This window comes from Carcharhinus amblyrhynchos, chromosome 30 (genome assembly GCF_965287045.1).
Source record: "Carcharhinus amblyrhynchos chromosome 30, sCarAmb.v2.hapA, whole genome shotgun sequence".
Taxonomy (NCBI): domain Eukaryota; kingdom Metazoa; phylum Chordata; class Chondrichthyes; order Carcharhiniformes; family Carcharhinidae; genus Carcharhinus; species Carcharhinus amblyrhynchos.
Window position 1 is genome coordinate 32,833,653 of NC_137353.1, and position 17,173 is coordinate 32,850,825.

The following is a 17,173-nucleotide window of genomic DNA, read 5'->3' on the forward strand; positions in this document are numbered from 1 at the left end:
GCTTGTGGCATTGAACACCAGATATCAGAATAAACTTAATGTTGAACCAGATCTCTGATTGAGACAGCCATCCCTGGAACCTGACATCCAGCATTTGATGTCTGTGATCAAAATCAACCTTCTCATTGGACTTTGTTGGTCCTTTTATGGGTTCCATGTTTTTGATCATGGTGAACACACACTACAAATGGATGGAGATAAATCGCATGAGCTCCACCATCTCCCATGCTATAACTCTTCACGCATAAGATACCAGAAGTCTTGCCTTTACCAGCACTGAATTCCACAACTTCATGCTTTCTAGTGGCTTCAGATACATTAGGACAGTATCCTATCACCCATCATCAAATGGGTTGAGTGAACAGGTGGTGAAGACTTTTAAGCTCAGCAAGAAGAAACAACCCATAGCATCCATCAAGACCAAATTGGCATGGTTTCTATTCAATAATAGGTCTACCCCTTACACAACAACTGGAATTGCCCCATTGGAATTGTTAACGGGATGGTGGCTTCAGATGAGACTAAACCGACTGTTCCCAAATCTGGCAGGAGAAGAGTCCCAAGAGGAGAAATCATGATTCTGCAAGCACGGAAAGAATATTTAGAACAGGCGACTTGGTTCATGTGAGGAATTTTGGAGATTGTTTCAGCTGGACCCCTGGGGTCACAACGGAGAAAACGGAGCCCAGCAGGGAAAAGTTGTGAAGCAGCACCTGGACCACCTCAGAAGTAGGGAGCCCACGCCAATGTAGGCCTCATCTCCAGCCTTGCAGATAGCTGCTGCCAGTGTTGGGCCACAAATTAAAGCCGACCCAACGCTTACCCCTCCAGGTGATGAGGACATGGATTCTTGAATTGAAGCAGGTGCCTCAACCAAGGCAAAGCCCCAGAAAGCATCTGTGTCTGTGGCTTTAATACGTTCCCTCCAAAAACAATGGTTTCCAATTTAGTTCACATCAGCAGATCCGGTCCCACCTTCAATTGATCCTATGCTGATCACCCAAGCAGTGAAAAGAACCTCCCTGAGGCGGGGTGTTGGGGGAAACAGACTTAAGAATAGAGGGATGTACGATGGCCAGGGAGGACACAGGGGATCATCAATAGATCTCCCCGTGGGCCTTGTGGAGTATCAGTTCCCCCACTGACCAAGCATAGACTCACCCAATAGAAGAGGAAAAGTGGGCATTTAAAAACCAGCTGTCTCTACCCAGACCAGGCAATGCAAGTCTCGGGCCTTTGACTTGTGGATTGCAGCCATTGCTGAGGTGCTTTATTCACTGTGTAAATAAAAGGGTTGGTTTAGCTCAGTTATCTGGACAGCTGGTTAATGATTCCGAGCAACACCAACAGTGCAGGTTCAATTCCGGTACTGGCTGAAATTATTTAACTACGCCCCTTGCCTGTGGTGTGGTGATCATCAGATTAAAATATGGTCATCTGGGACTATGGCAACTTTACCTAAACAAAGGGTGTTGGTGACAGAAGACTGGCCTCGGCTACTCCTTGACATTGACAGGAAGCTGTCTGACAGGCTGACCAATGACAGCATTTCAGTAATGTATGCCCAGTCAGCACTCTCCTGCATGACATCCCATCGAGACCCTCACCAAAGTTCTCTGCAGCAATATTTGTCTGTCTTTTGCCCTCTGGCATTCTGACAGGCAAACCATCCTTTCCACCAACTCTTGGCAGCCCACTCAAACACAGAGATTCATTCCGTTCCCAGTTCTATACGAGACTCCAATGTAAATGCAGTGCTGATGTCTGAGCTGGTGGCTGCAGATTATCCTTGCCGTGCTATTCTTCTTTGCCTTCTTCCCTGGGCTGCTGCAGCTGTGCTGGCACCAGTCTAATACAAAAACAAAATACTATAGATGCTGGAAATCTGAAATAAAAGCAGGAAGTGCTGGAAATATGTAGCAGGACAGGCAGCTGTGGAGGGAAAGAGAGTTAATATTTCAGGTTGATGATGACAACCCTTCATATAATGATCTGATTCATCTGATCTGCTGAGTATTCCTAGTATTTTCTGTTTTTATTTTATCAGTTTTTGAAAGTCTGAAAGCAGAAAATCAGAAGGACAAAGTTGCGGTGAGGGAAGGGGTTGGGTTGGGAAGTAAGAGGTACATGGTTGTAGCATCAGCTGCCAGATATCAGGCTAGGCGTATACTGGGAGTTGAGAAAGGGCATAAAGCAACAATACAACACAATGTTCTCAGCAATATCACTTGGTGTGGCCCTGTCACAACCAGTACCATGATGCAGAGAACCATTTCCTTTGCAGTGTTCAGGAGATGCAGGCATCCTTGTCCCCTGCTCCCTTCTATTATGTGCTACCTTGTCCTTCAAGAATGAGAACAAAATGTCAGTTGTGAAACATTGTTTAGGTGATGTGCCTGCCATAGCTAGAGGTACATGGAGGCTGTAATGAAGTGTGAAGCTACACAGTGGTACAGTAGTTAACACTGCTGCCTGACAGCGCCAGGGAACCAGGTTTGATTCCCAACTTGGGTAACTGTGTGGAGTCTGCACGTTCTACCCGTGTCTGCATGTGTTTCCTCCTGGTGCTCCAGTTTCCTCCCACAGTCTGTGAAAGTTGTGCGGGTTAGGTGCATTGGCCATGCTAAATTCTCCCTTAGTGTACCCGAACAGGCACCGGAGTGTGGCAACTAGAGGATTTTCACAGTAACTTCCTTGCAGTGTTAATGTAAGCCTACTTGAGATGAGTAAGTAAACTTTAAACTTTGGTAGGGGTGTGAGGACAAGATGGTATTTGGATATTAGACATTGGTCCTGAGTTCCAGTTTGGTGCTGCTGAATGATGATGGGAATGTGGTGCAATGAGCAGCGAGCAGGAGATACCTTGTTAAGATGCATTTACTGATGTTGATCACCCGCGTTAAGGCATTAGACTTCTTGTGAAACTGCTGCAAGGTCTACTGATCCAGACTCTGAAGCTGATGTTCTTGGACATTTGCGACCACTTCCTTCCAAGGGTGGAGCTTGAAGCTCTCTTGCACCCCTCCCCACCTTCATGGAAGCATAGTGTCTCTTTTCCAGCCAACCTGCACAACTCATTCATTCAGTGCTGCATCCGTCAGTCTGGACCCCTCCGTGTGTTCTGGAGTCCAGTTTGTAAGAATTTTCATTGGAATAATCTTTTCTCTACTTTGTCTTTAAGAGGCAGTCTGCTTTTAGCAAAAGCAAGCTGGATGTGCCACAATGTGCGCCAATGCTGCTGGCATTTCCTATTGTGCACAGAGCTCGCCAGCAGAATTCAAAAAGGGAGACCAGCCCTGCAGATGGAAGAAATTTTTACCACAATCATTTCGATGAGGTGGAGATATTAATTTGTCTCTTACCCACCTTAATCTAAGGTGTGGCCATGACATGAATTGCAGTCTTAGTATCCAAAACTTGGGGTGCAAGAATTTCACACCCTCCATCACTGAAAAAGCTACTTCCAATTGAAGCACTGTTACAAATGCCTTTTGACTAAGGTCATTACATTTGCAGTGGTAACATTTTCCTCTATGATTTTATTTCAATCGAGCATTAAGTTCCATTTATAATTTTCAACATAAACCCACAATGCTTTTCACTCTCAAAAGTAAGCTTTGACTAGATCATAATTGTGAGTTGTTACATTCTTATTTTAGAGCTTTGTTGAATTGTGTTGGAGTTCGGGTGCAATTCTACAGAGACCGTTCCTCTGAGATGTTTACCCTGACTGGTAGGTCGGTAGGATAGAATCTATGATAGGAAAAGTATGCATGCTGGAATTAGTATAAGGGGTAGAACAGTGTACTCCCATTTCCTTCTTTCTTGTCTTAGGTAACAAAATTGAAGGTTGTCCAGAATCACTGAGTAGAAATAAAATTTATCTTGGATTTTATGTACTTAAAATCTAAAGGACATTCATTCCAAGCAGTGTTCTGTACATATCTGGCTACTGATCAAATAGCAACCCAAAGTACAGGAAAACAGCTGGATTGGATTACTGAGAATGTTCCACCCATTGGTTTGAAGATTAAACTTTTTAAATGTCAAACTGAATGATTCAATTTTCAGTCACAAGTATATATATTTTTTTCCCTCTTCTACTCATTTATCAGCTTAGACAGCGAGCAGGTAAACTATCCTCAGGACTTTGACAAATTGATTCTTGAGCTGAACACTGGGAGGTGCATGCAATCAGACCAAGGTCCTTCATCTCATTTTTTTTCCTCACCAAGTGAAGAAGTGCCAAGCCAGGATTGGTAAATCACACAAAGAAATTAATGGCCCAAAACACTCTGACAGTGCTTTTTCCATACTTGTGCATTCCTTTATGCTTCTCACAAAACACAACATTGATATATTTCCAAAAAACACAAACAGATCAGTTTACAGCTTTGTGATGAATTAGCCCCTCTGAGCCCAGTTCAGAAGCATTTTATGTCCCTGCTCCCTGGCAATTTTAGATCAGTCATTGCATCAAGAATTACCTCAGGGTGCTCTGCAGATCCCACCCAACTATCAAATAGATCCATACTGAAATCTCCACATCTTCCCATTCTTATTGCTGTGGCACACCCCACAGGAGAACAGCTCACACTAACTGGGTCAAGTGTTAGCATAGACAGTGAATGTTAATGGCTATTCCATTATAAAGACCTTCACAAAATGAGCACAATCCTGTCTTCTCATTCCTTGTTTGTATGGTTTGGTGCCAAAGCATGAAATACATTTCCACACTCAACAGTTGGGCACATAACCCTTTTGAAAACTCATATGAGATTTGATACATCTGTGCAGATAGATAAAAGCAAAATGTTGTCTGTTTTTTCAGAATCTCCTCTAAGGTCTATGAGTTCATCTCAGCCAAATTTCAGAAATCTCTGTGCCCTCTCTCTAATGCAATTATGTCCTTTCTGTAATGAGGTGACCAGAACTGCACACACTGTCCAAGTTGTGACCTGACTCATGTTTTATATATACATTTGATATATATAAGGCAGGGCGACCCTGCCCCATATATTAAGCTCCATGAATTGTTCACAGGGAACAGGGCAGGATCCCAGGACTTTTGTGATGTTGCTGTCACCTTATTAAAACAAGGGAGAAAAGTCAGACTGCTGCAACTACTGTGGGATCAATCCTCCTTTCTTTGCTGGGAAAATCCTGGCTAGAATACCTCTGACAGGCTTGTACCTACCATTGCGGAAGAAAACCTTCCAGAGAGCCACTGCGGCTTCACAGTCACCACAGACATGCCTATGGTATTTATATTCAAATACAAGGAAAGAGCTGTGGGCAAAACGAACAGTAGAATGTCATTTTGAATAGCAGAGATGGATGGATAATCCTTGAAAAACTTGGATGCTAACCAAAGTTTCTGGCCCATGAAGAAGCTTCATGTAAATCAGTCCAATAAGTCAAGACCTCTTGGGTCCCTACCATAGTATGAAACAGGGATGTGTGCTTATACACCATCTTCTTCAGCATGGTGCTGCAGCAGGCAATGGAAGACCTTGATGAGAAGGGAGTTTACGTAGACCTCTTGATTGATGGAGGTCTTTGCAACCTTAAACTCTTCAAGCTCAAACAAAGACAGAAGAAAAACTCATCTGTGAACTTCTTTTCAGTGACAACAGCACTTTCATTCAATAGGGATTGTTGTCGGTGCAGGCTCAATGGGCCAAATGGCCTCCTTCTGCACTGGAGATTCTATGTTCTATGATAACAGCACCTTTCTTCAAGGTGGCACAACTCTTTGAACTAAACAACAGTCCTGCATCAGCCCACACTCGAACAAGATTATAGACCACCAAGCACTGTCATCGAGGAAACTGAGATGAATGCCATCAAACATTGCACCTATTTGGGGAGAATCCTCTCTTTTGATGCCACTATAAACAAGGAAGCAAACAGTGCATCTGCCGGACTAAAAAGTGTGCAGCAGCCACACCCTCAGACAAAATAATACAGACTAATAATAATACAGACAAAATTGTATTAGTTCTCAGGTCTCGTACCGCCATCATGTTCACCTGTATAGTGCCACCATCAACGCTGCCTCTGTAGCATTCTCAAAATTCACTGGCAGGTCCACAATCACAAATACTAAAGTCCTGGAAACAGCTAACGTCAATAGCATCAAGACATCCTTCTGTGAAGGCATTGCCCAGATGGATGATTGCCAGTACTTCAAGATCGTGTTGTATGGACAGCTGACCGTTGGCAAATAGAACAGAGGGCCCCGGCTCAAATCAGTTTCAAGGGCTCCCTGACGAAATCCCTCTCTGTGCCACATCAACCATTATCAGTGAGAAGCACAGGCGCTAGATCGTGATGCTTGGAAACACTACATCAGGAGTGCTATGGATATCTTTGAGACTGAGTAAATAACCAGCATGGTAGAGAAGAGGAGAAGGAAAGAGCAAATAGTCCCCAGCAGCAACTGCACCATCGCTTGCACCCACTGTGGGACAATCTGCTAGTCATTGTTAGGTCTGACTAGCCACCAGTAGGCCTGCAATTGCTGAACACAAACCTTCCTAAAATCTTTGGCTTTGAAGAAACACAGAGAATGTTTTATATAGTTCCAGCACAATCTCCCTGCTCTGTGCTTCCATTTATTGGCCAAGAAATGGAAAGATTACATCTGTCTTCTTGACTACTTTATCAACCTGACGTGCTACTTCAGGGATCTGTGCACATTCAGAACAATGTCTGTCACTTCCTCTAAATCTCTCAGTATCCTCTCATTTATTGTGCAATCCATTGCCTTATTTGACCTCCCCAAATCACCTCACACTTCCTGTGAAGCTTCCTGTCAGAAGCTCGCAATTTTCATGGAGTCCAATTATGGGTCATTAACTCCATGATAACAAAGCCCAAGCCCCAATATCACAGGTCTATCCATTCAATCATGGGAATCAATTTCCACCCATTCATAAAATTGGCAAGCACGAATTTGTAAGCCATATCCACTAACTTTTCATGTTTCATGTCACAAGAGATTGACCACTCTTACAAAAAATTATCTTGACGAATTATACCGGTGTAACATCAAACAGCAACTTTAGTTAAAACTGTCAATTACATTCCCTACACCAGCCACAGATGCAATGCCTTCCTCATTGATGTATAACTAGACTTCTGGCTCCAATTAAAAAAAGCTTTTTCTCCATCTTCTTCACCTAATTACATTTTCATTCACCTCAGGGCATTGTTAGCTACCTGAACAGAATGCATGAATCACATTTATAATGTTTATAATGCATCAAAGTGATCTTGAATTGGCACTTTAATTTTGCCATGAATTCCATTGAGATCATTTTTGCAACTGTTCTTTATGACGACAGCAAATATGTTAAGCCACTTAAACATCTGAGGAAGAGGCACCACAGCTTTCTTTTTGAAGAGTTCCATCTTTCAAAGAATTACTATTGTACAGTCACTGACGTACAAACCTGGGCATCCCAGCGCTGGCCCAGACTGTGTCCATTAATACTTCTTCATGCTGCAGGGGAGCTAGTGCTCTCCAGGATTCCATGAGTTCATCCCCCAGGCTGCAACTATCTGCAGAAAATATAATCAATAAATAGTATTTCAGATACATATGGTGCTGATGTTGGTTGAGCTATTCATGCCTTTTTTTCAAATCTAATCTTTAGGTTAAAAAGTGAAGTCTTCAACCAATTAATCAATTATTCAAAAAAAGCACAATTTGGGAGAGTACCAAACTGATCTAGAATGGGAAATGTTCAAATCATGTTATCAACTCGACTTTGTGCTAAGCCCACTTCAGAGAACCAGGCCATGTCGAAGAGATTGGATTCTGTTGATTTCATTTTCATAGTGACACTGTTTCTAGTAAATTGTTTAACTGCTAAATTAGAGAGATTTAGAGCAAAAAATTAGATTTTGAACACAAAGCCAAGATGCTGCTGGAGTGAGGTGACACAAACTGTGCCCAGCATACCTCCAAATTCTATATTTTACTCTCGTCTTATGCTTCGCAAACTTCATTCTACGTTCTGCACTCTTTTGTTTCCTTCTCTGTGAATGGTATGCTGTATAACACGCAAAAAGCAATATTTTTCACTGTATGCTAATGCATGTGACAATAACAAGTCAAATCAAATCAAATTTGGATCAGTAACACTCCTAACTGAAGCCAATCATCTTCCTGGGGTGTGTGTTGCACGCCCACTCCATTCTTGTGCAGCCTTGAAGGGGCACCACCTTGTGGTATTTGCCTTTATGTGCCAGAAGCCACTGATTGCACTCTATTTGATGTAAAAAAGCCTACCAGCTAATGGGATGCCTATTCACCAAATCGGGACTAGTGCATCTCCTTTCAACAAGTTTCATGTCATTAAAGACCAAGCATCCAGTTGCAAAATTGGGCTCAACATAGTTTTAGAGGCAGACACACAACTTGCAAGTAAGGAAATTCGAAGCAGCTTTGTGATTTCCAGCTAGCTGTCTGAAAGTACTCTGAATATTTTTGGAGCTGTCGTGGAGAGTTACTGAGTTTGGCAGTATTGCTGCATCCTCACAGGAAGGGCAAAGGAATAGATGGCCTGCCCACACAAAGCCTGAAACAGGAAAATGGGCTGCAGTGCCTTTGGTTCTGCAGCATTCCTGGGTTATGGACAGAAGCTACAGAATGGCAAACTCTATGCTATACTGCATATCAACCTGGAGATCCATATTCCTTGACAGTGATAGGAGGACCTTTGACAGGCCAGCCAATGGAGTCAGCTTTCTAGCTGTGCATCCATCATAATTCTCCTGTATGTCACTCCATCAAGGTTTTCATTTGAGTCCTTTGCAGCAGAACTCGCCTGCAATCTCGCCTTCCAAAGACTGCCAAATGAACCATTCTTTTCTCTTGGCCTGGCTGCATCCACTTTTACATTTGCTGATCTCAACTCTATACTACCTTAAAGATAACAGTACTTGAGTTGTAAGCGTCTGTTGAAGTGAAAGTGCTTTTCTTCAGTGATGTAGTGTTACTTTTTCTCATACTCCTGTATTGTTTGTTATGTCTGTACTAGTGGCAACTGCTATATGTATGAAGACATAAAATAAGAAGGGGAAGTTTACGATGGAGGAAAGGAGGTGGAATGGAAAGCAAAAGGTCCATTGTGACACCATCAGCTGCTTGCTCATCATGCCAGTAGCAATGAGGGTGAGATGAGAGGGGTCATAAGGCAAGAATATACCATCATCCTGAATGTTTTTCAGCAGTGGTACCCCAGTCCTGTCACCGCAAGGCTCACGATGCAGATAACCAGCTCCTCCTCATGGTTGAGGAGATACAAACATGTGACATTGGAGCAGAAGTAGACATTCAGCCTCTCGAGCCTGCTCTGCCATTCATTAAGATTAGGGCTGATCTGTTTGTGTCTCCAGTTCTATATTCCAATCTACTCCTAATAAGCTTTAAGTACCTTCCTAACAAGAATCTATTTACCTCTGCCTTCTGTGCGGAGTGTGCAAATTCTCCCTGTGTTCTGCATGGATTTCCTCCAGCTGCTGCCACAGTCCAAAAGACGTGCTGGTTCAGTGCATTGGCCACGCTAAATTCTCCCTCAGTGTACAGGAACTGGCGTCGGAATGTGGCGACTAGGGGATTTTCACAGTAACTTCACTGCAGTGTCAATGTAAGCCTACTTGTGACACTAATAAATAAATATAAATTTTACAAGTATTCAATAACCTCACTTCCACTGCCTTCTGAGGCAGAGAATTCCAAAGTTGCACAATCAAAAAATATTGCTTCTCATCTCTGTCATATAATGGTGACCTATAATTTTAATACAATACCCCCTAGTTCTGGACTAACCCACAGGAGGAAACATCCTTTCCGTGTCCACTTTATCAAGACCATTCAAGATCTTATCTACTGGAATTACGTCACCCATCTCTCTTCTAAACTTAAGTGGAAAGAAGCTCTGCCTGTCCAACCTATCCTCGTAAGACAACCTGCTCGTTCCAGGTATCGAAATAACAAACCTCCTCTGGATCATCTCCACACATTTACATTCATCTTTACTTAAGGAGACTAAAACTACACAAAGTATTCAAAATGCAGTCTCACCAATGCCCTATATAACTGAAGCAGAACTTCCTTAATTTTATGTTCAATTCCTCTCACAATAAAGGATAGCATTTTGTTAGCCTTTTTGACTATAAGTCGTGTCTGCATACTAACTTTCTGAGACTCATGCACTAGAACAACTAGGTTCCTTTGCATCTCGGAATTCTGCAGTCGTTCTATGTTTAATACTCTTTTTTTTAATTCTTTCTGCCAAATTGAACAATGTCACATTATACTTCATCTGCCAGATTTTTGCCTACTCACTCAACGTATCTATATCTATCTGTAAACCCCTTACATCTTCACAAAATACTTTCCTACCTATCTTTGAGGCATACGTATCTATATCTATCTGTAAACTCCTTACATCTTCACAAAATACTTTCCTACCTATCTTTGTGGCATGTAGGTGTCTTTGTTGCCATCATCTATACTCTCTACATTTTGTGGAGACAGCAAGGCCTGGTGTGTGTCTGAAAGCAGAGGTATGTGTCTGAGGGTGGAGTGTCTGGATGTTCAATGGATTGTTGATTGATGAATGATAGAGCATAGAGCAGAGAGAGAGGCTGGTGGCGCATAGGTACTTGTTAGGAGATACATTCACTGATCTTAACCATCCACATAAGTTCATTAAACTTCTTGTGGTACTGCTGACTGGTGCTTGGAGCCAGCCACCAGGAGCTGATCTCCCTGACAATCTGCTCCCAATCCTTTCTGAAGATTGTCCTTGAGAACTTCTTGGCCTCTGCAGAATCATGGCTTCTCTCCTGTCCACCTCCACCACGACGACCTCTGGCGTGCATCTGTGTCCTCTCTACCCTTTTTCTTGTTTAGAATTGCAGCAAATGTATACAGCAGGAAATCTCTGTTATTCGGTGCAGATTCCCTTTAGGTGGGACAGACTGTCTTTCAGAATAGAGGACTGGCTGCAATTTGTGCTAGCACAACACTGCTCCCTGCTGAGTACAGGCTGCCAGCAGCAGCCCAATGCTATAACCATGTAAATGAGGTGCAGCACCAACTTCACATATTGGCCTGGGGTTTACCATCATGTTATGTCCTTTTTCAGGGCATGGAAATTTGGTAAAGTCAGGTGTGAGGCGAGTAGTGAGATCTGCACCCGCTTCCGTGCCAGTTCGCACTTTATCAAGGCCCAAAAATGGCCATGGTTGGGAATCTGAACAAAATGGGCACAATGTCAATTTAAATAAACGTACATGTATTTCAATCCACCTAATGAACTGCACACCGCACTTCACCAGCACATCTTCCTTTACTACTGCGTTCACCCAATCTGAAATCGGTCTGGAACAGACAAGCTTGACAAAAGTCCAATTTGGGCGCTCCATCAGTGAGGGTTAGAAAGGAGATAAGTACCCTCCCCCAGTTTTAAGTCCACCTAGCACTTAAACAAAAAATGGTAAAATGGCGCCCGTCTTCTTCTAACGGAGCTGGTGCAGATTTGCTTGAACCAATTTTTAGCCCTTACAATTTAGGCTTTCTCCAATTACCATTTGTATTCATAATAAAAAGGCTGCTTCCAGATTTGTGCCTCTTTTGATCTGAAACACGTGAATATCCGTGTGTTGTGAATGAGGTAACTTTCTACAAGACCAAGCAATTATTTCTCCACATTAATAAACAACGGAGACTAGAGTGTTACTTAATGCTACACCCAAAAAACAAAATAAACCAATGCTAGGTCATATCGCTTAAGCTAAAGTGAAATTATTTACAAAGAATATGCTTTGACAGGAGAATAAATAACAGTACAATATCTGACTTGCACAATACACCTAACATTGCCATTCAGGTGTTGTCCCTAATCTTTTAACTAAGTGCCATGAACATGAGTTATGCACTGAGCTCCACATAACCTCATATTTCTGCCACGACAATGTAAACAAACTTGAAGGGTCTGAAAAATCAGCATTGTTCTACCATTCCACAGCAAGCTTGCACACACCAGATAAAGGAGTTCCTTCCCATTAAATAGGCAATCATATTATTAACCACATTTACCATTTAGTTCAAGGGTTTTCAGCCTTTTTTTCAGAAGGCTATAAAAAATTCCAGGTACACCCTGCAACACAACACACAAATTTCTGTATAAAAATTAGTTATGCAATGAAACATATGTATTTAGATTTTTTTTGTTTTATTTATTTAACTTAAACTTGTTGCCGGTGCTGAGTAACACATCCATCGAGGTGTGGAGGTATCTTTGCCAAAAAGTGAGTAAAATTGGGAGATGTTGAATCAGAATGTTGAAAAAAATGTTCAGGGACTAAATCCAAAAGAGAAAATAGGGAGAGAAAGGCACAAAAATGGTAAAACAGAAAGTTGTAAAAAAAATTAGAGAATGCAAAAATACATGCAAGATCAAAATGGAAATGGCTACCAAACAAAAGGAGGAAATTATAAACCAAAACATGTAGAAATTGGTTTAAAAAAAAGGGGAAGGAGTGAATCATTAAAAGCTGGAATTCATTTTCAAATTCTCAAATCTGAAGTGGAAAATGGTTCACGGTGTCTTCTGAAAAGGAGAGTACTGCCCTCTGTGGGTGACAGCCTGCATTAACTTTGGTTAAGGATTTCCCATTGTGCAATTTCCCACTATCCATTTGCTTGTGGTTGGGTACATAATGTTCTGGAGTTTCAAGTTTCTCCAGGAGTGGCTCACTGGAAAATGCTGGTATTGACCCATGTTATTGGGATGGACTGGCTTTGAGCAAGCAAGGGAAGATGGTGACACAGCAATTCCACTGTTGGGTAGGGTATACCAACCCAGTTTTCCGTTAATAACTTTGGGTCAGAACACTGGATTTTCTCCAGATCAGCGGCAGGTCAAGAGGCTTGCCAAGCTGAGGAGAGCAGCACCAAACCTATGTGGCTGTGCCTTTGCTGGACAGAGAGACAGCAATAAAGCGTATGACCATTTTCCGACTGACAGACCGTTTGGGGCGTATCATTTGGACAGCCAGGCATGAAATGATACTGGAATTAACCCAGTCGGCCATCGGGAAGCCAGGTGGCAGTGCCCAAAACCTAATTGAAGCAAAACTATTAAAACCGAGCAGATAAAGGCTGCCTACAGTGAGTACACCTGTCACCTTGCCTCAGTGATTGATTTTCAACTGACAGGTTGTCATTCCTGTGTTGCTCTGGCCTAATGTGCTTTGCTCCAGAGCTCAGAGTCTGTTTTGGCTGACCCTATAAAACTTTTTCAGGGATATCATCTCCCAATTGCAAGTTACGCATATGAATGTTGGATTTTTTTTTGTCTTTCTGGTAGATCTGTAAGTTTTAGTTACCTGATTTTAATAAGAAAGAGTTTACCTGCTTTCTTGCAGTCAACTTGACACAGATTTAAGTCTGCAAGCCATTTTGCATTAACATTCCAAAACATAAGAAATATGAGAGCAGCACGGTGGCACAGTAGATAGTACTGCTGTCTCACAGTGCCAGGGACCCAGGTTCGATTAGGTGCCTGTCTGTGTGGAGTTTGTGCGTTCCCCCATGTCTGCGTGGATTTCCTCCGGGTGCTCTAGATTCCTCTCATAGTCCAAAGATGTGCAGGTTAGGTGGATCAGCCATGGTAAAAGCACAGGGTTACAGGATATCGCAGAGGGGAGGGCCTGAGTGGCTCTTTTGGAGAGTTATTGCAGACTCGATAGGTTGAATGGCCTCTTTCTGCACAGTAGGAACTTTATGGTTCTGTGAAGGACATTGCATTAAACTGACGTCTAATGAAATATGACTTAATTATTGCAGGAAATGCCTGGATAGATAATCCCCACAAAAACGTAGGCAGTAATAGTGTGTATTTTTTTCCATATAGACATAAAAAAGCTCTTATAAAACACAACTAATCTGGTACTTTTTGAATTCACAGTATTTGGTCAATCTAGTTTCATATGAAAAATATTTCCAGTGTTTTGGAGTTTGAAAGATGATATATTTCTGATTCCATTGGAACTTTAGTGTGTGAATATAAGAAAAAAAAGAGAAGTCACATTAAGAGGTAATCAGAGGGCTAAAGAGGGATCTGAAGTAAAGGCCTAACCATAGACAAAACACAACTGTACGAAAGTTTGCAAACCAGAGATGAGAACCATAAAAAATGTTAACAGGACAAAAATGGTAAATTACTTTCGGACAGTTAGTACAATGATTAACAAATTCCATCAACAGTTTAACTATGAAGAAGCAAGGGATGAGAGGTGTGAGAAGCTGACAGTCATTTTGGAAACAAACTGGGAGATTTGAAACAGGCTAACATGATGCCCATCTTCAAATAATGATGGAAAGACACTGGAAACAATAGAGTTTGGCACAATTTTTAGGTTAAATAATAAAACTGATCGTCAGAAACTTGAATTGCCTGTATGATAACCTTGTGAGCCTACCTGATCAATACCTTATTTGAGGAAGTTAAATTTCTTGCAATTTCATGGCAAGCTCCGTGATTTATTTTTTTCCATACAGAAGGAGAAAATGGTGTAAAATGAGGATTAAATTAAATGATATCTAATAATTTTAGTAGACTTGATTATCAACAGGTCAAATCATTTAAAGTAGCAAATCAATAAGGCAAATAGAGTGCTTATATATATATATATATATATATATATAGATAAAACAGTAAAGTAAATTAGTGAAAGTCACGTGTATAGTGTTCTGGTTAGACTACATCTTGAGCACTATGAACAGTTTTGTTCATCGAGAGACAAGGGAGAGGTTTGAGCAAACAGAGTTGGAGAAGGGAAGAGCTAAGAGACTGATCCTTCAAATCTAAACACTAATTTGTGCAGAAAATTGGAAATGTATAGGCTTTTCAGGAGTGAAAGGAGGCAATTAAAGGCAATGCTGACTCAGGCATTCCTCAAATCCTTTCTTCATGGCAAACGTGAAAACCCATCCATGAAAAGGCCCTCCTTGCTCCCTATCAGATTGTACGTAAATTAAGTTGGGACTCAGCAAGTCGTGGGTGGACAATGAAGCAACTGTAGAAGATCATTTAGATCCAAATCGTTAACTTTCTCTCCACAGAGGCTGCCAAACCTGCTGTGTTTATCCAGCATTTTCTGTTTTTATTTCAGATTTCCAGCAATATGTACTAGAAACACAGAGCAAGATATCAGCTTACCTTCCCAAGGGCGCACTGTCTGCACCGCCACCACCATATTTTGGCACAGAATGACTACAACATGAGACCATTTTTGGCCCATAGGTCTGTGCTTGTTCCATGCCAGAGCATTTTGGCTAGTCTCACGAGCTCCCCGCTGCCCCCACCCACAATTGCATGGGCCCATGGCCGAGATGCAGCCCCTACTGCCCCGACCTATCGCAGACCTCCTCCCTCCCCCGATTGCATGAAAATTGGCAGAAGGGCCCCCTCCCCATTAGTCCTGCCACTCGGCACTGCCCAGTGGGCATTGCCCATGTGCCAGGCTGGCACTGCAAAGGGGCACTCCCACCTGGCACTCGGCTTCACCTGAGGGTCTCAACGGCCTCCAGTTCCACAGGCGAGGCCAACATGATTGTTCCCCGCTCATGGGGAGCCAAGTGCTTTCCTCGCTGGGCAGAACCTCTCCCAGCGAGGCCATAAAGGTGAGTGAGCCCGGAAGACTAAGCGCCAGGCTTGCTAAACACATGAAATGAACAAACACACAAATTGAATAAATTAATCAGCCCCTCACCCATTTCTGGGGAGAGGCTGACTGCACCGGAAATCCGGGTTTTGTAAAATTGCGGCGGTCGCAAAAACTGGCGCCATTTGCGCTAGCTGCTTTACACCTGATTTATGGCATTTTCCCACTGTAAAATGGATGTAAACAGGCAGCAAAATTCCATCCAACGTCTGCAACAGATACTAAAGAAATAATGGAAATCCTACTGGATGTTCTGAGCTCTAACTGACCAACACCCACTTCTTATAAAATGCAAATATTTCATACTTACAGCCATCTGCCAGTGCTTGTTGAAATTGTCTCTTGAAAGTAGAACTTCTGTAAGCTCCTGACCTGATCCCTTTGTTGCGTATAGCTTTCTTTCGCACCAATGTTAGTGAAGAGAACGAGCAGTCTTCTAATGATTTTTCAAATGGATCCAATTCTTTTGATTGGATCTAAAAATAAAAGCAAACAAGCATGAATTCAGTTTACATTTTATTGGATAGAGGGGGTTGTCATTCCAGGAACCCCTTCTTCTACATTTTGACACTGTGATTAGTAGATTACAGCATGAATGAATTTGGTGAAGAGTTTTACAGTGACATGTTTAACCTGTTCTGGATACTTAGATTCATTTCTGAGACTCCAGAAGTTATTGGCAATAACCATTTTTAGCAACAATGTCCTGTTACTTCTACAGGGAGTTAAAATCAGAATTAATTTTGTTATGCAGATTGCTACACCATATTTATTGGGAAAAGAATCTGGGTCTTACAAAACAATTGTCTACAACCACTCAGACTTTGTAGAATCCCTACAATACAGAAGGAGGCCATTCAGCCCATCAAGTCCACACCAACCACAATCCCACCCAGGCCCCATTCCTATTGTCCTACATAATTACCCTGTTAATCCCCTGACACTAAGAGGCATGACCAATCAACCTGACCTGCACATCTTTGCACTGTGGGAGGAAACCAGAGCACCCGGAGGAAACCCACACAGACACAGAGAGAATGTGCAAGCTCCATTTAGATAGTGATCCAAAGCCGGAATTGAACCTGGGTCCCTGGCGCTGTGAGGCAGCAGTGCTAACCACTGTGCCAGCCACTTTTTGTGAATTCAGTGTTGGAAAAAGGTTACATGAACGGTCATTGGATTTTCTGGCTGCGCTTGACCCAAAACCAGAAAATCCTGTCCAAAGTCAATGTACTGCTACATGATCTGTGTCCTGCCCTTTACAATTCCCATGGTGGGTGGGATGGGAAAATTCCACCCATCATCTTTCTGTAACTTCCAGTCAACTATTTAAAAAATTTGAAACCAGTTTTAATTTTCTTTGACAAGTCAACCTCTGACATGTTACAATGCCAAGACTTCTTCAAAAACATTTACAGAAAGG

At 42.2% G+C, this 17,173-nt stretch overlaps 1 protein-coding gene across 1 annotated transcript in view; it reads right to left on the minus strand.

Moving 5' to 3' along the window:
• sh2d5 (SH2 domain containing 5) overlaps window positions 1-17,173 on the minus strand; it is a 65,678-nt gene that overhangs the window by 5,662 nt on the left and 42,843 nt on the right. The window contains exons 6-7 of the mRNA XM_080215048.1: window positions 16,061-16,226; window positions 7,458-7,566 (exon numbers count right to left, since the gene is read on the minus strand). Of these exons, the coding sequence (XP_080071174.1) occupies window positions 7,458-7,566; window positions 16,061-16,226 (275 nt within the window). The remainder of the gene's footprint in view (window positions 1-7,457; window positions 7,567-16,060; window positions 16,227-17,173) is intronic.